Source organism: Anopheles maculipalpis, chromosome 3RL (genome assembly GCF_943734695.1).
Source record: "Anopheles maculipalpis chromosome 3RL, idAnoMacuDA_375_x, whole genome shotgun sequence".
NCBI lineage: Eukaryota > Metazoa > Arthropoda > Insecta > Diptera > Culicidae > Anopheles > Anopheles maculipalpis.
The window spans coordinates 40,882,135-40,903,244 of NC_064872.1; the positions used below are offsets into that span (position 1 = coordinate 40,882,135).

The following is a 21,110-nucleotide window of genomic DNA, read 5'->3' on the forward strand; positions in this document are numbered from 1 at the left end:
CTTCCGATGGTGGTGCTCACTGAAGCGTAAGACAGTAACACTCACAGATTGGAGAGCTTGGCTAGTAGAATGTAATTTCGCAATTTGGAGACTGGTAAAGATCCGGAGCGTGCTGTCACTTGGTCTTGTGCCTTGCCCTGTTCCTGCAGCGAAGCAATGTAACTTTCGGGAAGTCAAAGTAGTGTTATTTTTTGGAGTGACAAAAGCAAAACTTCCGTTTCCGGTTGAGATGGGGTTTTTGTATTGGTTACGGTAGTCTTACTTCGGACAAGCTCTACGTGGCGAATCTACAGCTTTGGAATGGTATTGTTGCTTGCTTGCTTTGCTTTTTATTTACCTGTGCCTTTACAAGTTTGCAGCACAAATTAGGGATGGATTTGCTGATACAATTTCAGTAGAACTTCAACAAAAAAAACGAACCGGATAAGCTTTCTATAAAGTTTTCAAATTGTTGTTACGAGCTGGAAACACGGCGACGGATCAATATCAATCTGCAAAAGTTTAAACAATGAGAGAAAGTTAGTTGGACACTCTAATAAGGCTGTGAACGTTGCAGAATTGCAGATTTGTTTTTCTTTTTTTTTTAATGAATAGCACTTTGAGCGTTTGGGGGGTTTACCTTTACCTGAGACGAAAGATATGCTGGGTACCCACCCATCAAGTCTGGTCCGAACCACCTTCCCGCAATGGCGTATTTTGCCATATTGTCAGAGCCTCAGATGCTCCAAGCGGAGTAGAATTTGGAAAATTTGCTTTCGGTGGTATTGAACATATTGAAGGATGTTAGATGGGGGTGGCCGATCTGTCCATACGGGGCACACCGCGTACCGTAAAACCCGTCAGTGCACGCACAATCAAGTCTTAGCTCTTGGTCCGCTTCAGCTAGGGACCCTCACGCAAGCACTTAGTTTGATTACCGTTTGAGCTTGCTATTGCCTTCGCTTTCGCAGGACTCTACTACTAATATGTAAACGTTCTTTCCTTACTATTTACTTATCAGGCCTGCTGAGTTTTCTGGCAGACGCATCAACTTCGTCATTCCATATCAACCTCGGCATGTGGACGGCCGAAATAGACTTTAACGGGATGAGACTTCTGGTCTCATGATATGCACAACTCACTGGAGCGATGGTAAGATCTGCGTACAGTTCGTTGAGCTTGTCTTAGCAGTGTTCTCCACCTCGGTTGACCTTCTACACTTGCATAGAGAAAATCCTTCTCACGGCGAGGAAGGTTAAGTAAGCTTTGGACAATGTCTGCGTCTCAGAGGCGTATATGACTGCCGGGGCTATAAAAGTTCTACATGCAGTCCCAACTTTGTCCGCCGAGAAAAGTTTTTTTTTAATGGAGAAGTTTCCCCAGGATGTACAATTACCGGTTCCGTGCCAGCTTTTTCGGGAGTAATTCAACATTTGTGTTTTTTTTTGTGGGTGCTTATGTAAGCCTAAATGACTTGAAACGTGCGTTCACCACTTATCTGTACACATTCTTCTTGCCTGAGCCGTGAATATTTATGCCCACGTTCTATGCCGATGCTGCGTCACTCGGTTTGTGTAGTTTTATGTTCGTTCACTTGTTCGTTCACAATCGACAGTACGGCGACGTGCCGTCATGTTTAATAATGCATAAAAAACCGGTCTACATTCATAGTACAACCAGCAAGATCTGGTGTGGCCCGATGTGGTGGGAATGTGGGAATTTGGCACAGTTGATTTTTTTAACTTAAGAGCGCTCCTACCGTTCGCGCTTAGTTAGTATTGTAGCCTCGCCTAAAATGGCTTCATAATTCCTATTCGACTGACACTATACAGCTGTTAATAAGTAGAGGAAAGCCGGCCACGGCTGGCCAAGACCTATCAAGGTAGTTGAGCCAAAGAAACGGTGAAGTAGTGATTTTAATAACCTATTTTTCACTCATTTTTTGTTAATATTCTCATTCTCTGATAATAATTTTGCTTTGGTTCAAGTGTGCTCATCGTTGCGGTGCGTTTCCGAAGTCTTTCGGAGATATTCGGAGATCCTGTGAGGTATTAGAATATACAATCGTGAGGAGAAAGATTTAGGGGTCGTCGAGGATATTGTATGCTGACGCCTTACTCGAGGCTATCAGGTTGGCTGATAAGTCCCCGGTCTGACACATAGATGGCGCCGCTAGTATTAAATGCATATTATTTTTATATAGCACCAACCTTCAAATGATTCGTGTCAAAATTTGACGTCTGTATGTCAATTAGTTTGTGAGACAGAGCGTCTTCTGTCAAGCAACTTTTGGTTGCTTGACGAACGAAAAAAGAACGAAGAAGAAAAAAACGCACCGTGCCACAAGTCATTGAGAACGATGGCAAAAATTCATGAATTGGGCTTCGAATTGCTTCCCCACCTACCGTATTCTCCAGATCTGGCCCCAGCGACTTTTTCTTGTTCTCAGACCTCAAAAGGATGCTCGCAGGGAAAAAATTTGGCTGCAATGAAGAGGTGGTCGCCGAAACTGAGGCCTATTTTGAGGCAAAACCGAAGGAGTACTACCAAAATGGTATCAAAAAATTGGAAGGTCGTTATAATCGTTGTATCGCTCTTGAAGGGAACTATGTTGAATAATATAAACGAATTTTGACAAAAAAATGTGTTTTTCTTTGTTAGACCGGGGACCTATCAGCCAACCTGTTACTTACAAGAGGCTCTTCTTACGACACTCTTCTACACAAGTCCACTGGACACAAGTAAAGCTATTAAGAGCACAAAACATAGACTACTTTTGAAACTAAATAATTGCCACTAGGAAGGGAGAGGGGAGGGGGAGGGGGCATGTTAAACCTCCCAATGAAGCACTGGTTACGTTAAAGTGAGGTATTAAACTGTCGACCAAAATAGTGCATTCAACTGTAGCCTAACATTGTACCCAAACAGAGCGTTCGCTTTGGACAGCTATTTAGTGGACCATTTCATACGTAAAATCACTGCGAACGTTAAGGTGTTTAATCATAGTAATTAAAACCAAACACCTTTAACCTGAATCTGTTCTAATACGCTTGAACTTGATACATTCCAAAAGACAAGCGTATGTGTTTACATTTATTCGATGCAGTGTGTCATCCGCCCATTAGAACGCAGGCCGCCACGAGCTGCGTTTAGATTGTTTCAGTCGAATAAACACGCAATCAATTTCACTCAATTGCGCCGACTACGCGAAAAGCTGCTGCACGCACGGGAAGCACATTGGCAGAAGCGTTTGTCAACATTAATGCTGCTCGGATCGACGGCGGTACTTGGCTGGAGTATGTTTAGTAATTGGCAAACAAAAAGTAGCGTCAGGAGGAGAAAAAAGCAACCGCACACACACACACACACACACACACACACACACACACACACACACACACACACACACACACACACACACACACACACACAAAAGCTTTACGATTGTTCACGTTTGGCCTGTGACGCTATCGTTCAAGTGTAATGAGACACGGTGAAGCTGCTTTAAGATTCAATCTAAGGCAAAGCGGTTCAGCTTCGGTGTGCCAGGAGCCCGATACAGTATCATGGGTGTGAGTTTATTCTCCACCGACCCACGCTATCTTGATAACGATGAATCAAAAACAACATCCTGCCTTTGACATCGTTTCAGTAAACAACCGTCCGGTGTGATGCCGCCTGTCGGTGGCGCCATGTTTCTTTTGCTAAAAAGAGCGGCCGGTAGCTGTACCACGACATGGGGTGTAAAGTACGGGGAGATTTTGTAAATAAGTGGTTCAATTTGTTTTTCATTCAAACCGCCCGAGTGTCCTTCCTGCGCTTCCTCATTCAGAGTTCTGGAAAATGGTTGACAGATAGCAAAAGGAAGCGTGTGATGATGACGAGATAAGAAAGCAGTCTGCTAGCTTAATCCCCCGCATCCTCGGCGATGCTCCAGAAACCAGTACACAGGGGGGGTGTGTGTGGAGCATAAGAAACTAAATAGGCTCGTTTTAAAATACGGAAGGTTTTTGTCTGCTTAGAAAATGCCACATTTTGTAAGAAAATCAGTGGTAAGACGGTGGTAAAGTAGGCTCTTTATGGGCACGAAGTTTATGAAAACTGCCGGCGAAAGAGAGTAAAAATGGCTAAATCATCGTCCGGGTAGTGAAAAAGAAGAACAAAAAAAAAAGAACATACACACACAGAGGGAGCCAAATAAGACTCACTGGAGGAGGTGAAAAAGTACGCTACAGTAAAGAAGGTACGGAAGAATTAACGCCGGGTATCTTATCTTTGCTAAAGCCTAAAAAACATTCTGCCTTCGGGGTTTCGGTGTAGCGATTATTATTATTCCCTTCAGAATGAAAGTAAATTTCGATGACACAACGCTTTGCCGAGCCCGAGGCAAGACAACGACGAGAAAGCCCATTTCACTATGCCAACGGGTTTGGGGCTGGGCTAATATCAAAATAATTAGCTAACCTTGCTGAAGTGTGAAGAACGTCGAGTATATCATAAACAAATGTAAGGCAGTGCTATGAGTATATAGTATTTTGTTTGAAATAAATAAAACTCAGATGAAATGAGTTTGGGAACCGAAAAATGATTTAGATAAAAATCAAATAAAGGAAGGAAATTCATAGAAAATAAGTTAATAAGCGAGTTCTAACGATCGCCCCAGTTACAATAAGTAAAACACATTAAGCTAACTAAAACATCAACGATGAGTACCAAAATTATAAAACCAATTGTGGTAGTTAGTGTTGTGTTGGTTGGTAATTAAGAATGTTTAAAGTTTGCCAGGAATGCTGAGCGTGTGGGACATATGTACAGTAACAATGCTACAGGCGCATACACATCGCACGTTTAGGCACGATCTGGCGACACTTAAAATGCACGGTAAGGTGGCACACAATGGTGGGACAAAAATATTGAATAACATATTGCTAACGGACAAAATACATGGAGCGTGCTAGCGCAGATTTGTTCCCTTGTCTATTTGATAATGCGGTGTTAATCTGGATAGCATAAGTGAGGTAGCATAGAAGGGTGTGATAAATGGAGGTTTGCAGGACATGTTGAATTGGAGCAATCGAACACAATCGCCATGATTGGGAGGAACTTGTATACTGAGCCAAGGAGTGCAACTCCACAGATGGAGTTGTTACATTTTGTTTGGAGGATTCTGTTAAAGTTTTAACGTTTATTGACGAATTCTACTGAAGGATTGGAAACTCTAACACTTGTTCCAATGCGAAAAATTTACGTTACACGTTTTGAAGAAATAAAATCTGCCAAGATTTTATGTAAGTGAAGTACAAGAAAAAATCCACTGTGTCTTTGTTTCGATGCTAGTTTTTTGAAAATTTCCTTCGAATTGGAATGCGGAATTAGGAGGGGATTGAATTGGAGAGGCAAGGAAGAGTGGGACGGAAAATGCAACCATTGTGCGAAACTGGTTCAAGGGCAAGTTGTTGACCGGCTGACATTTACCTGCTTGTGCTGGTACCAGAGCTTTGGTAGAAAAATCAAGCCCAACGTCACGGTGTTGGTCAGTTGCGAGCGCACGAACAGGGCTAAGAACAGTGTAGACGGATTGAATTCCTCCAAATACCAAAAGCGCAGTATGTAGAAGGTGGACGAGACGAGAAACTCGATCAATATGGATGCTACTAAAAACTGTCGTTCCTGTCAGGGAGAGGTGAGACAGTTGAGAAAGACGAAAAGATCAGTGATTATTGCTACTAACGACGTACTAAATAAATAAAAAAATAGCAAAATAATTGTTGGGACTTTAAGGAATTATTCAATCGTGGCAGTAATTTTACTTCCACAAGATTGAACTACTTACCCGAAATTGCGTGTTGGCATTCCGGCTTGCGATGGCCAACTGTAGTCCGAAGCCTAGTATCAATAACTCGCCGGCCTCGGTCACGTAATCCCAGCGAAGGGGGCGGCACATGTTGGACGCAACCTGCTCAGCATCGAGCGATTGCGGTTGGTCCATTTGCCACACTAGCTCACTGTATTGCAGAAAGTCTAGGCTGGTCGCGGTAAAGGCGGCCAGGTAGCATAGCACCGCGACGATCATGGCACACAAATAGCGCAACAGATCGAGATCTCTCACAACCCATCGATGAGCTTTTCTGGTGCGGAACTCCACCAGGTGACGGTACAGCTTGAGCACGATCGCACCGTAGCAAATGATGAAGCCCAGCTCACGGCACCATGGTTCCAGCAGGCACCGCACTGTTGATGCCTGCAGGAAGTGAAGAGCAACCTGTATAGCGAGGAAGAAATCAATAATGTCAGATAAAATATATTATATACTAAGTGTACTGATATGGATTAAAGGATATTGATATAATTGGCCGATTTTACTATATGACAGCTCTACCTTCTTGACGATAACATATGTGTTTGCATGACTTTTATACGAGTTTGGAGTTTTCTGTCATGAATAAAGAAATGATTCTAAAGCTCGGCCTGTACAACATCTGGCGCCATCTATCTTCCGAACGGTCTCAGCAGGAAGACTGACAGTCTAGTACTTTAACGACAGGTCTACTCACAAGATACTCGAAAGCTTGCTGGTTGCAGTAATGGCAAATGGAAATGTACAACTATGTCAACTTGGCCCAGCAGGAAAAATACGCCTTTCCCCGACTAGGCTCGTGGCTCCGTATCGTACCATAAATCATTTCGGATGGGAAGCAATAAAGTGAAATGTAGTTAGTGTGAAGGTTGAAATGATGAGTTAAAAAAATGAAAAGAAATTCCCAACTAGTTCCGTCTGTCTGTCTGACTGGTTGGACCCATGGGGAAGGATGATTTGTGCATTTTTTTTTCTCGTTTCGCTGGAAAATTTCTTGTTAGCGGGCGATTCTGCACAGCCGTGCCAACTTGAACATCGCTGTCACAGTATCGGTATGTTTACCATCGAGTGCCATCATTATCGCCTTTCCGTAGTGAGCTTAATGCGGTTTCTGTCCAATGTAATAACTCTATTTTTGCGTTTCTATCTCCCAGGTGATGAATCAATGCAATTTTTGCGGCATTATTAGGGCTTTGAAGGAAAAATCAATCATGCATTTGGCCACTGAAATCGTATCTGCTTAGTGTCAGCGGATTGTGCTGTATTGTAGAGCAATGAACAGCAAGTAACTGATCAAGTTTAGAATTGCAATTCATGTAGAGTTCAGTAGATGAATTGTGGGATGAACAAAGTATGTTTATCAACTACTATAAGTACCTACTATAAGTAATGGGTTAATATAGAATTACTGATACCAAGTAGTTGGATAGTCAAGACCTCACTTTCAGTCCTGATGTGATTTGAACCCCAGTCCTGCTGCTTGAAGAAAGGCACCGTTGTCGCCTTACCACCGGGGCGCCCAAATTTTAATAACAATTTATCCTATAAAACAACAAGCTGGAGAGGTTCGTGTTGGTTTTTCACGAGAAACCAATCAGGGAAGACGTTCTGTAAATCATATTGATTGACCAAAATCTGTTACATTCACTGCCATGGGTTGAATGCAAAGCAAAAACATACAATTACTTCGGAATCAATAATAGATTTATTTGGAAAGAAAGTAACAACACAAAAATTGCACTTCTTTTCCAGAAAGCTTATTTTCCACTCTGGGTTTTCTCAGTATTTTTTTTTTTATTATTTCGCAACGGCAATCACTCTGAGCTAGGAAAAATGAGGAAAAAGTGTGCAAAATCAACATTTCGCTTTTATACGTGTGCCGCTTGTCAGATAAAAGTAAATGCACGATGAGCATGCGATAGTCGACTAAAATTTATTGACATATCGTTCAAATGATGTTTTCGTAGCCATTTCTTCTATTTTTGGCCTTGGAATGTTTGCCTTTCGCTTCCCATTTGCCATGTACTGATTGTAAAGGCCTGCTGTATTTGTATGTGTGTGTGTGTAGCTCCTCCTGTAACCCTCGTTTTGTGTTTCACTCTTTATAGAAAATCTCTCCACTCAGACAAAAATAAAAAAGATGAGTTCTTAAAAATGTGGATAGAACCACCGCCGCTACCGATAGCTGGCGTTGTGGCATTTACCATGGTCAGCTTTTCCTTTTCAATGGTCAGAACCGTGTAGATGGGCATTGTATGATAGCTGGCAGTGACAGACGCACGAAAGCGCCAAGTCATGGCACACTTTGGTAGGGAATTGGTAGGGCGTTTGGAGCAATGGTGAGCGGTGAAAACGGAAAAAGCCCCAATTTGCGGATGGATTTCATTGGAGATGGATGTATTTCGATAGTCAATGTAACGATGAACGTAGCTCATTGGTATTAGTCGATTATACGACAAAAGGAAAAATTAATAAAATTCCGTGGAAAGAGTAGATGAAATGTGTGCACACAATTCAAAGTGGCGGTTCCGGCAGTTTGATTTCTTTTCAAGCCAGGCAGCTGATATCATCCACTACCAGCAATCGGAAACGATCGTTGATGCATACTGGTCTACGTTTTCTCGGTAAAATAAAACATTTAAATCTGTTATCATTTCGACACATTGAAGTTCTTAGTATAATTTGTTAGGAGCAATTGTGTGTAGATAAACCTTATTCTTACAATTGTATCTGCTATTTGGCTCAACCACGACGTTTACCTGTCTCCTCTAACGGGTCTTCTGGTTGGGATTTGATTCCCGGACTTGCGTGTAAAAACTGGCGCCACTATCACCTCGGCTACCGGACCGCACAGATTGCAAATTGTTAAGTGATGGTAACTGTTTCCACACAGCTTGTAGATGTGAGATTAGATCGGTTTTCAGAACAACATAGAACAGACAGACAAAAATACCCTACCGACAACTATCGATGAACGATAATCACATAAATTGATGTCTAGTTTCACGATGAAACATTAATTAATCTCGCGTAGAAATGCCACACCGCCATGAGTTGGAAAGGAGACTTGTGCGGTAATTCCCGTATCTTTAGACCCTTAATCAAGGGGCATGTCATTCGTCAACACTTGCAAGCTCGTTGATTAGCTGCGGTTTATCGAATCGATATGTTAATCATCGTGTCATAAATTAATTTCACCATCACACCTTTATTACCCTTTTCCTTCTTTTGCATCTCAAAACCGGTGGACCATTTTCATGTGTAGCAAAGAAAAGCTGGAGAATGTTAGTTACGACTGGCTGGTTATGTGTGAATGGTACCAATTGAAACCGTCAATATTAGTGTACGATCAATAAATTGTACCATTCAATTAAGGGTGCTTATTTGCGGTGCGTACTGCTCAATGCAGTGCACCGCGACAGAACCGATGTGTGGTTGTACATGTTGCTTGTAGTTGTCTCGTTGTGTGTGTGTATATTTTGCAATGGTATGCAACGTTTGCATCTGTTGCTAGGGCTTTGAAGTTGTTTTAATGTAATTGACTGGTTGTTGCGTCGTCATCAATTAGACAAAACACGGGGCGCCGATTAATTGGAATTTCATAACTGCATGCTCACACGGATTGTGTTGGAAAACTTCAATTATCATTGCAAAATTTGTGTGTTACTGATTTTCAATATTTGTATTTAGATGTATTGATATGATTTCTGTCGAAAATTCTACTAAAACCAATAAAACCACATTGATGTGACAAAATGAAATCAAGGATGTAGTACCAAGAAGAGAATTAATCAATGAATGGGCTAAAGAGGGCTAAAGAGTAACAAAGGCCCTCAAGTTGTACGGGATTCATTTCATGCAAGCGTGTGTGAAAAATCACGGTAGATTGTGACCATTATGCGTAGGACGTAAAAATATTATTTAAATAAATCATTATTAAAATGAGGAAAGTTATTTGAAATTATTGTTAAGTGTCGCAAAAGCTAGCTTAAGAACAAGACTAATTTATAAAAACATTTCACTTACTAATTTCATCATTTAAATGAAACAGTTCATACTGCAATTGAAATAATTCTATAGTGAGACATATTTTTTTAAATTTAAATGGCTCTATATGCGGAAAAAATTTATATTTAAACATGATTTGAGTAGAAAGTTGATTGAATTACTAAAACTTTATTAAACCTAGTTAAAGTAAGATTTTTTTAGATTTTATAAACCAATAGTTTTAATATTTTCAATATGTCCTACTCAGCCATGTTCACAAACGACTGTGGAGCTTGCATGTGAGTTTGGTGCGTGCAACTTGAGGGCCTATATTACTCTTTAGCCCTCTTTAGCCCTCTTTAGCCCTCTTTAGCCCTCTTTAGCCCTTTTCATCGAATTGCATGAAGTGATACTTCTGGATTTATTGCGTACAAGCCAAGCTGATACTTTTACAAGTAATGATTAAAACACTGTTTATATACAACACCTACCAGGCAACTGTATAACTACCAAGCTACCATCTGATGAACATCTCCTACTTGCTGACGCTCATCACCCACCGATTCGAATTTCCGTTCATTCTGCTTATCCATCGAGCACACGTACACTCCCTGGCCCAACTCAACGTTTGAATTTCAGGCGAGCAAATTTCGACAGCATAAATCAGGCTATTTCTTACACTGATTGGGAATTTCTTGAAAACAGAGACATCACAATCGTTGTGGCTGTTGATACCTTCAACGCAAAACTTCTGCAAATTCTACACGACACTGTACCGCGGTTTGGACATCCGCACAATCCAGCGTGGTCAAACAGTACTTTAAAAGAGCTAAAAAGATGAAGGCGAAATGCTGTGAAACAACGTCCCCCCTGCGTCCGCAGCCGTCAAGCAGCGCGTCTTGCACTACGCTGTTATCGGGCATACAACAGGTTACTTTACGACCGCTACATTTCGCGCGTCTAGAGAAGCCTTAGAAGACGACCCACAGGCTTCTGGTCTTCGTAAAGCCACGGCAAAGAAACAACGCGGAACATTCCTCGCTGCACTACAAAGACCCTATAGCACACACCGGCCATGAAATATGCGAAACCTTCGTAAGGAGACTCTCTGACGTTTTCTTCTCATATGTCCCCGATCCTATCCTAAGGTCGTTTCTCGCGCGTTTAGCAATGCTCCAGTGAACTGTATTGACCTGCAACAAATCACCATAGATTCAAACACTGTAATGACGGCACTGAACAAATTAAAATCATCGTATAACCCTGGTCCCGACGGCATACCTTCAGTTGTGCTAAAGCAGTGCTCGGCTTCTTTATGTCCCCTTCTCGTCAGGATATTCAATTTATCGATGGACAAAGGTGAGATCCCGGTCGTTTGGAAGACGTCATGGATAATTCCTTTGTATAGAAAGGAAGATAGGCCGCTTGCTACCAGCTACAGAGGCATCACATCAATGTGCGCGAGTGTCAAAGTAATAGAAATAACCGTCAATGAATGTATCCTTAAAGCGTCTCTAGGCTACTTGAAGAAGAAACAGCACGGTTTCATGCCTAAACGTTCTACCTCTACAAATTTAGTACGATTTGTCACTGAGTGTGTGAACCGCATGGACCAGGATTTTCAAGTAGATTGCATATACACCGATTTCATAAGCACCTCAGGAGTTCCTCAGGGCAGCAATCTGGGACCATTGTTGCTTATTTTATACATAAACGACGTATGCTCTCTTCTACCTGACAACTGCTATTTGCTATACGCTACAGCAAGCTGTCTCGGTGTTCAACAACTGGTGCGTCCTCAACTGTTTGTCTCTCTGTACCGAAAAGGGTTTCGTTTTGTCATTTACGCGTGCGAAATCAATGGTTAATTATGATTGTTATATGAACGGCGTATGCGTTTCAAGAACTGCACAAATGCGCGACCTAGATGTTTTACTTGACCAAATATTGTCCCTCGTACTTCATTACGACAACGTTATCAACCGCGCCAATAAAACTCTAGGATTAATATTCAAACTGACTCGTGAATTTGACGACTCCCGGTGTTTCAAAGCTCTGTATTGCTCGCTGGTTAGATCGCTCCTGGAATACTGCTCACCTGTGTGCTGTCCATACACTACCGAATGGATAAACGGATTTGAGGCTGTCCAAAGAAAGTTCAAACTTTTCGCGATTCGTAAGTTAGGATGGGCCAATAGTTCCTCCCTCCCAATCATACACTGAGCGTTGTCAACTGTTAGGCCTCGAGTCTCTGGAACATCGGCGATATTTCCATCAAGCCACATTCATAGTAGGACTTCTTTTAGGAACTATCGACGTTCCTTATTTATTAGGAGAACTTAGATTTAATGTCCCCAAACTATTCGCCAGATATCACCTAATGTTACTTGCTACGCGCTCGCGCACGGAGTATGGAGATAATGCTCCCCTAAAATCTATGATACGCCGATTCAACACGCATTCGCACATGTTTGACTTTAATATGCCTCTTTCCACGTTTAAAAATCTGTTACGCATCCGTCCTACTACAAACTAATTATCTGTACATGACATATGTTTTAATTTATAAGTCTTGTAAAACTGTAATCCTCCTGCTTCGTTAAGCCGTAAACGGCGGACGATAAATAAACAATAATGATAATAATAATAAATATTTCACAATGTATTCGTCTTGGACTGCTAATTTAATGTTTCCTCCATTGGTATACTATACGATAACATGAATTTTGAACTTCGTCTTCTTGGCTTCGTACTTAATACAAGTTAATGCTAGTTAATCAGTCCTTACTACGAGAACGGTCTGGAAGGGATTTGAAGCCGGTTACTGTCGCATGAAGACCGGTGTCTTTGTCGCCATTACCATAGGAGAACAAAAACATCCTCTATTTTAAATATGCATCATTAGTAATTTAAACATAACGCTTCAAGCTTTGGATGGTACTGTGTAAGCAGCTAATAATGGTTAAGTAACTGCTGTTGAAGGAGACACTAATGTTCTGACAAAGAACGTATATGCTTTTTTCGAATGTCATGTTGTATCGCTGTAGTTCTATAACATGACATAATGTTATTACCTAACCTGCACAACCCTCAATGCACGCTTATTAAATTGCACAGAAAACAGCAACAAGAGTTGCGAAGACAAAAACCGTCCGGAGCGGAACATCACCTGGCCGTTTGCTGGACTGGAGCATATTTTACAACTTTAATGATGAGTAGAAACTTTTGATTAAAATTGTTGTCGAACAATAACGGGTGCCGAAGCTCTTACGTTACCCTAGTCACGTGACCATGATAGAGCGAGTGTGATGCAGGTCGTTCTTGTATTGTTTCACTTAGTTTTTTTAGGAAATCGATTTACTTCTGCTACCATGCCCACAAAAAAACTGTTGAAGAGAATAATAGAAGTCGAAAAAATGGGGCAAAATTCGATGCAATGTCACGTTTGTTTTCGGTCGGTTAAAACTTTTTCCGTTCCATCAGTGGCTATCAGTGGGGCCTTCTCTATTTATAAACCCAAGCAATGGGGCGTAACGCGTTCGGTTCGGTTAGGTTTCCGGTTGGGAAATAAGTAAAAAATATATAGAAAACCATGTTTTCCCCGTTCCCATAGCTACCCTCCGACAGTTTCCTTACGATCCAAGTCACTGAAGTGGATGGCCGATGGTGACTAAATTTTTGATGATGGTTCACTTTATCGTGGCCTACTTAATCCTTTCCATTCTTGTTAAATCTTGCGCCCGAAAGGTTGCGCCAGCATTCAGAAAGGGCGGGCATATTGTGGGAATATATATTTTTTAAATTAATTCTTTTCGTCCTACACACAGAAACGGGTACGACGGGTCATGGGTGAGTAATATTGATGACAGTTTCATTTTCATAAAATTATTTTCCTACAATTTGTTGCCGCCCGGTCAACACGCCGAATGAATTATTAAGCACACTGTTTTCCCTTTTTGCCTTCGTAGTTTTGTGCACAGACGGTGTATATCGTTTAGTTTCCGGTTAAATTGTTAATTTGCTAATTAATTTTGATGTCACAAAACGATCCAGCTAGTTAATTAAATATGATTTTGTATTTTTTGGTTGTTACAACAACCAAAATTTAAATACGTGTGATTTCCACTTATTTAAGTTTTCCCTAATCATTTCATTAAAATGTTGCATATTTGTTCCTTTTGTATGTTTACTGCATGAAGCATGGGCAACACTAACAGCGAATTATACTTACCGCTAAATATAGAAGTAAAATGCCGAATAAAATTGTTTCTAAAATGGTCCACATCCCGGTGGCAATGGTCTATAAAATAGGAAAAATGACATGACGTGTATAAAGAACTATAGATATAGAAATTACCATTATTGATCCAAAACCTTACGTACCTTGCACTTCCGCTGACGGAACACAATTAACGCTAACACTAAACAACAAAGCATACAAGCTCCTAAGATAGCACCGATCGTAGCCTTCATGAGTGTCTCGGTGCTGAAATCCTCGTCCGGACTGCTGCAGCTGCCGGCCGAATCACACTCACATGCACTCGGGCAAGGAATGCAGCTGCAATAGTAAAATGGCGAAAACAAAACCCTCGATCGGTTTAATTTCTCCGTTCGGCAATCGGTTCGGTCGGATTGTCTTACCTAAAGTTTGTAATGTTGCCATCATTCTTCTCCGAGGAGAAACCCTGTATCGATTCGTTGGGAATGTAGTAGCCGGGTCGACAGACGCAGGTATACTTGCCCCGGGGTTTCGAGGCGTCCAGCTCCGACAGCAGGCAAAAGGTGGACTCACGATCGCATACATGACGCCGGCCGAAAATCGATTCCAACGCATCATTGCATTGATCCACGTCCGCCGCGATAAACGCTGAAGCAACGATTCTGCCAAGCGGGAATGAAGAGATGACGCAGCAGTTTGTTGTAGAAAAATTTGAAGTTTGAATATGTAGTCCAAAGGGAATGTATTTAAACGAATGTACAAAGTACACAAAAGGAACATAAATTCCATCTACAAACAGTCACTTGATAATGGGTAGCAATATTACGGGCCAGGAAACGCAAAAAGAGATTCAAGAAAAAGATAAATAAAATAATAAAGGAAGACGTTAACCACAAAAATGCAGCCATTAGTGGTGGGTTTTGCTTTGAGTCAAATCAGATAACCGTTTATCGTGATGCTGAGCTTTGAGAGCTGTTGTGATTTTTCGCAAAAAAAAAAAAATGTTCTGACAAGCAAAAAAATAATCTGTAAGATGTCACAAAAACAGTGAAAAGAAGTTAATGAAAAAAGCAAACGTCTACCAGATAGCTGTGGTCGTGTAATAGATAACAAGTAGTACGTTTTGATTTTCATAGGAACGAGATGTTTCGGACAGTTTCATAATTAACATTTTGTTACCTATGAATGAAGAACGCTCAAATGATGTTTTCTTTTAAATAATAATGAATGTTGTAGGTTTGAACTATGAAAAATAAAACCCCAATATATGGCGGTTTTTATAAGTAAAACTTTTAAACATAGTGTAATCTTTGCATAATTTAAGGGTGGGTTAGTTTGGGATCAAATTTAGTATGACTGCATCGGAGGAAACGAGATTGTTTTTAGGGCAACGTCTGTGTTGCTTATTGAGACAGTTTCCATCACCGATGGATGGCCTTTGTGCTCGTGAATCAGTCTCATAAGCATGGACCCCGGGGCAGTGATGAAATAATGTTAATTAACTCCTCGAAGCTGTTTTGCGAGAAAAACCCCAGCATGAATATAAAAAATGGAAAAGAAAAATCTGTACAAAACTTGAACCTTTCTGGAGCCATTACAACGCTTCCAGGTTAGCGTCACAGTGTCCGCTACAACTAGCCATCATACAGTCACGTTAGCAATTGTGCTGTTGTGTTTCTAATTTATTCTCGCTCTCCTTTCTGGGAAACGAATCTAGTCCCGGGAAGGGGAAAGAACCCGCATTCACCGAAGCAAGGGAGAAGCGGTGAGCAAGATTTAGGACGCTTTTTAGTATTTTCAGGCATTTTTACAATTACACTGCAGCCAGAAGAGGTTTACAAGGAGCGTTGGGGAGTGAAACTCGTTTGGCACGGCATTTGTTGCGGATGCTGCTAACGAAGAGACGTCACTGTGTTAATCCAAATAGTTGAGAAGTAAAAATCCGATAGGTATTCATTAGCCTTTAAAGGGGTTGGTTGGTAATTGAATCAAATGAGATTCTTGGCGTTTTCTTTTTTGTTTTTTGGGATCCTCTTCGTTCCAGCCGTCTATGGTTATGGTGGGACAATTTTTTGGAATTCGGAACAAGTGATTTACGTAAACGACGATCCAAGAAATTAATTAAGTTTCCGCGTAACCTTGTGACTAGGTGGCGCTATCATATAACAAAAAGCAGCCTGAAGCGAACCTTGTCTGCTTGAAAATAGCTTAGAAAAATCGATCAATTCATAAAATCATTGCCAGATTTCTGTTCGGATTTTATGAGTCATCCGCATTATTTTTCAACAACACGCCAAACGACAGGGAATCGGCGGTTAAACAAGTTAAATTGTTCAGGATAGTATTTTTTCTCGTTTACATTAGAAGCTACGTAGAATCAATGAACCGTGTAAATACCGACATGTTCCAACGTAAATTTGTACAATTTCGAAATAATCAGTCCGTCTACTTGACAGACTAGTAAAACAGAAGAGTGGTAGTGCATACATAATTCGACCTCTCAATGGCACGGGTGGTAAGTTTTTCATGTTTTTCCGGCACTGAATGATCGAACGTACAACCTGCAACAGTACCAAGAAATACTCACTTGTAGCCCTGTGATTCGACTGTTACGCTGTACGGCCAAAGCCATCGTCCGTAGAGCGGACCACAATCGCGAAACGGGGTACCCCAGAACTGGGCACCATTGCTTTGGTTCCAGGCAACGCCCAGCTCCCGCCAGTAGGTTGACAGAAAGTTTTTGCTCTCGGATAGATTGACGTGTGCACTGTCGATCTGGTCCCGGAACTGTACCACGGCCAGTGGAAGCCGTGGTGATGCAATACCAACCGCCAGCAGTAATCCGTCGTCCTGCTTCAATACGCTGCTCGCTAGCTCGTTAGCCTTCTCGCGTGCCAGGACAAACTTGCGATCATCCCTGGACGTGCCATCTATCTTACGGCCAGCGAGAAAATCGGCGAATGTCTTTGCAGCTCCGATCGTAATGTCCGAGACGTCGTAAAATGGATCGGGCGGGATCTCGTCCAGCGCACGCTGCTCGCAGGGTGGAAGTGTGGGACTGGGAGTGGTGGTGGACGAGAGCGTCGATGGAAGTGGTTGCTGGTCTGCTTGGGGCTCTTGCAAACCTCCAGACAGTTGTTCCAGTCCATGACTTGAGCTAAGCAGCAGAAAGGTTACGCCAACGAATACCCAGCGCAGGATCTGCGATTGGTGACGATGATAGTAGGACGGCGAGCACACGGGTAGCGTAATGGTGGATAATGTGAAAGGAGCGAGCAGCCGATCATGAGCAGCCGGGTGATGGTGGCGACGATGACGATGACCCATCACCGATGTTTCTTGAGCTGGATACGGTGATCTATAGCTGTGCTGAGCATCTGAAAGTAAAGGTAAGCAGTGGGAAATCGTTATTGGCAACGGATTTATCGTTTCTATCTTACGGCTGAAGTGTAGCGTCCTGTCACAGTCCTATCACACACAGTTAAAACAATTTGATTTGAAAAATGATAAAATTCTACCAAAATTAAAGTATAATTAATCTGTTTTATTCTCTGATCTATAATTGTTATAACGGCTTTGCTACACCTTGTATAATTACCATTTACATCCCATTGCACAATTATTACAACTTGTTTGCAAATGCAAAATGTTTAAGATTCAATTCACATTATTCAGTTTTTCATACAATGGATACTGTGCGATAATCGTTCCAACACTTAATAAAATATTTCCTCACATTAGTATTCAACGACATTCAATCATCGTAAAGGGATGATTGAATGGATGTGCGTACATTTTAATCTTCCAACACAATCCCCGAATGACGGTTGGAAACAATGGAAATGGCGACTTTTCTCTTTTCAGTGGCGGGAACTTCCCATAAACGGGGTCTCCTAGCTACAGGGGACGAATAATTCACCATTCCATTAATGATCGAACACTTAGGAGCGGTGGGCACATTTTATCGTTCGCACGTACTTGCGTGCTTCAATCGAATAGGTGAAACCGTAAAACGCGACACAGTGGAAGTGTAGTACCATGGCACCTGGTTAGGACATTTCCCGTAAAGCAGCGCTTAAGCTTGTGACCTAACCACTGGCGAAACGTTATGCCGAAGCATCGATGTGTTAATATGTTTGCTGGTTGGCGTAGGCCGACTGCTGTCCTTTCGATGGAGGATAGTGACAGGAAGTTCGACACAGTCGGCTGTAAGATGTTGGATTTAATACCCCGAAGCGATCGGCTATGATTAAGCAGGGGTGAAGATAATAGCATCGCTAAGCGCTTCGGAAAATTCGGTGGCTTCGAAGTCGAACCTAATGACTTATAATGTAGCATGAGCGTGGAACGATTTCGGCAGGCGTGTGGGTGGAAAACTCATGAAAGATTTATGTTCAAATCGTAACCACCAATTTGACCCATTGGTTGACTGAAACTAGAGAAAATCTGGACAGGTTAGCGACTGTTGGCAGTGAGTGGGGTGAGGTAAAGCTCGTTCCGTTTATCGAAAGGTTCCTCACACTTAAACATTAAGAAGCGAGTTAGTCAGAGAGTGGTAATTGTTTGAGTCTGGGTACAACGGTCCAGTGCCTGAGTGTATCATTAATTATTCGGAAGCGTGGCTCTAGTGGCCGATTAACTAAACGGTTTCACGCTGTAAAGCGATACCTTGTGCATGTAATTACCCCGAACGAACGACAGTCAGAAGTGATAGGCTGTCTGATAAGTACTAAGTAGTGCTATGATTAATCCACGTGTGTCTTTATAGATGACCCACGATGGCAATAGAAAGCTTATTAATAGCTGAAAGGCGCCTAATGACATGTGAAAGCTGTTTTGTAGCGAATTTGTTCAAATTCGTGAGGCTTTGACAACTTAATCGTAACATTTGTCCCTGGCGTGAGGCAGATTAACCTGTTAGTGGATTAACAAAGACCCTGTTGGTACACCAAAGCATGTTGGTGGATAGCAAGTTTGATTTTTTTTCAGAATTACACAACACCACCATGCCCATCGAGAACTAGCGTTCTTCAAATTCCAACGTAGAGATGTAATTTCCCCATCACTGGTAGTGGAAAATGTTTCACCTTTCTCCGTCCCATCAGACATCTGTTTCTTCCGTTTGAAGGTGTTCCTTTCCGGCCCTTTAGCTAGATGGTTCTCTACTGGCTCTAACGAACCGTTAGAAGTAAATACATCCTAATCATGCATCATGTTGACAGGGTTGTCATTTGTCATCCCTTATTGGAGCGGGTGCAGGACCTTCACCATAAGGGGCTCTGTCTTTAAAGAAAGCCCTCCCCGGGGAGGGAACCGGTCAAAACTTTGTCGGGTGACCGATTTTGCCGAGCCCTTCAACTTTGGGTCGTTTACCCCTGGTGCTAGCTTGCTCCTATGCTCCACGGGTGACTGTGTCCTTAGTCACAGGGCCTAGCAAAACTAACCTCCTCCGATGGATAAAGTTTGTTTGCTTTGGAAGAAGAGGCACTATCTCTTTCTTTTGTAAGGATTCTTTCATGCTACGTTCTCACCACAAAAAGGAGATCCTTTCACTTTCAAAATGCGTGCTGCTCGGATCCTTTACTTGAACCGTGGGCATAAGAGAATCTTAGGTCATTGTGCCAGTCGTTGTCGCTTAGATGCTTGTGGGTTTCATGTAAGCCAATTTTGCACCCTTTGCCAAATGACATGAACCATCCCCCAAATGCTCCAGATTGGCACACTCCTCTCCTATTGTTTGTCGGTGGCACAGAATCTATAGCTTGGAAGGGACTGTTTCTGCCGTAAGGGGGAAACTGTGCGGTGGAGTCGAGCCGAAAAAACGGGGACACTTGAAAAAAGGTCATCTTTGAAATATTTCTCTGTCCCCGATTCTGCTCGTGTGCCGGTAGTGGAACAATGTTATCTGTGTCATTCGCAAATGGCGGATGGAGTTAGAGGGATGAAATGTTTTATATTCGAAGATCCAAATCGAGTTAGTTGATAAATTGAAATAAGATGAATCATGTCAGACATCGGATCGGAAGCGTAAGAAGAAACGAGAAAAATGAGAGCGAAGAAAGAGGCTAATAAAATTGGAATTTTTGTTTTTGGAAAAGAAGATTTATCCTCGTAATAAGGTTATGTTGGTTACTGTAAACAAGTTTTGAACTTTTTACTAAAAGGACGAATTTTTAAAAAGAGTAAAAGTTTGCACATTGCATGCAAATCAAATGAGACACAAAATTTCTTTAACAATAGAAGTTTGATTTGTATTGTTTTCAGTCTGTTTGTTACCATTCCATTAAAGACAAATGTAGTCTCATGGTTTTTTTTTCGAAAAGATGCTGCAACATGTCAATTAGTTAACAAAAAGTTTTAAAATATGAAAATTTAGAATGTAAATGCAGTCGAACATTTCTGGTCTCAAAGCAATACAGTTTATGGAAAAACGAATACAGTTAACCGTGCTCATTAAATAAAACCAGAAAGATGAAAAAAGCTACCAAAGGAATCGTTCTTAGTCCAGAAGCTTAACGCTGGTTGTTTTTCATTTGTCTATCGTCCGCCGATGGAACTCCAGGCTCGGGTGAAAATAATTTGCAACCCTTGCCTGCGGGCTTCAAATTGTTTTCACACGTTTCGCACCACTGACACTGGTTGAAGGAAAAAATCTTTATACATTTCGCTATAGGTGTGCGTGTTTTTCATTTCTTTTTGTCGCGCAACACTTAGCATCATGTTTTACATGCCAGACCAGACTTGCTGCATGGTTTTGTTTTGTTCACCTTCTGCACAGTGCAACAGAGTGGTAGCAGAGACGAGGAGGAGATGGAAACAACTTAAGATGTGCAACCCATCCACCCGGTGAGATTGGTGATAAACGCGAATGTGCCGTACTGAAGAGAAGTGCATTGTGGATGTATGTATATGGCAACCAAGGAAGAAATCATGAAAAGCTTCCTGAGGTTGCCTGCTCTTTTGCATCCGCTGACATCGTGCGGGAGTTCTGAGACGTGGTGCTCCTGTCAAGCACCTGTGTGCGCTCGTGTACTTACAGCCATCGCGGACCGATGTAGCGTGGCTTCT

The 21,110-nt window shown here is 41.8% G+C and overlaps 1 protein-coding gene across 7 annotated transcripts in view; it reads right to left on the reverse strand.

Moving 5' to 3' along the window:
* Positions 1-21,110, reverse strand: part of LOC126564130 (probable G-protein coupled receptor 158) — a 65,286-nt gene that overhangs the window by 9,547 nt on the left and 34,629 nt on the right. For all 7 annotated transcript variants that reach the window (XM_050221072.1, XM_050221070.1, XM_050221069.1 and 4 more), the window contains exons 2-7: positions 16,630-17,419; positions 14,465-14,704; positions 14,207-14,381; positions 14,055-14,123; positions 5,813-6,241; positions 5,455-5,649 (exon numbers count right to left, since the gene is read on the reverse strand). In XM_050221072.1, coding sequence (XP_050077029.1) covers positions 5,455-5,649; positions 5,813-6,241; positions 14,055-14,123; positions 14,207-14,381; positions 14,465-14,704; positions 16,630-17,419 — 1,898 coding nt within the window. The remainder of the gene's footprint in view (positions 1-5,454; positions 5,650-5,812; positions 6,242-14,054; positions 14,124-14,206; positions 14,382-14,464; positions 14,705-16,629; positions 17,420-21,110) is intronic.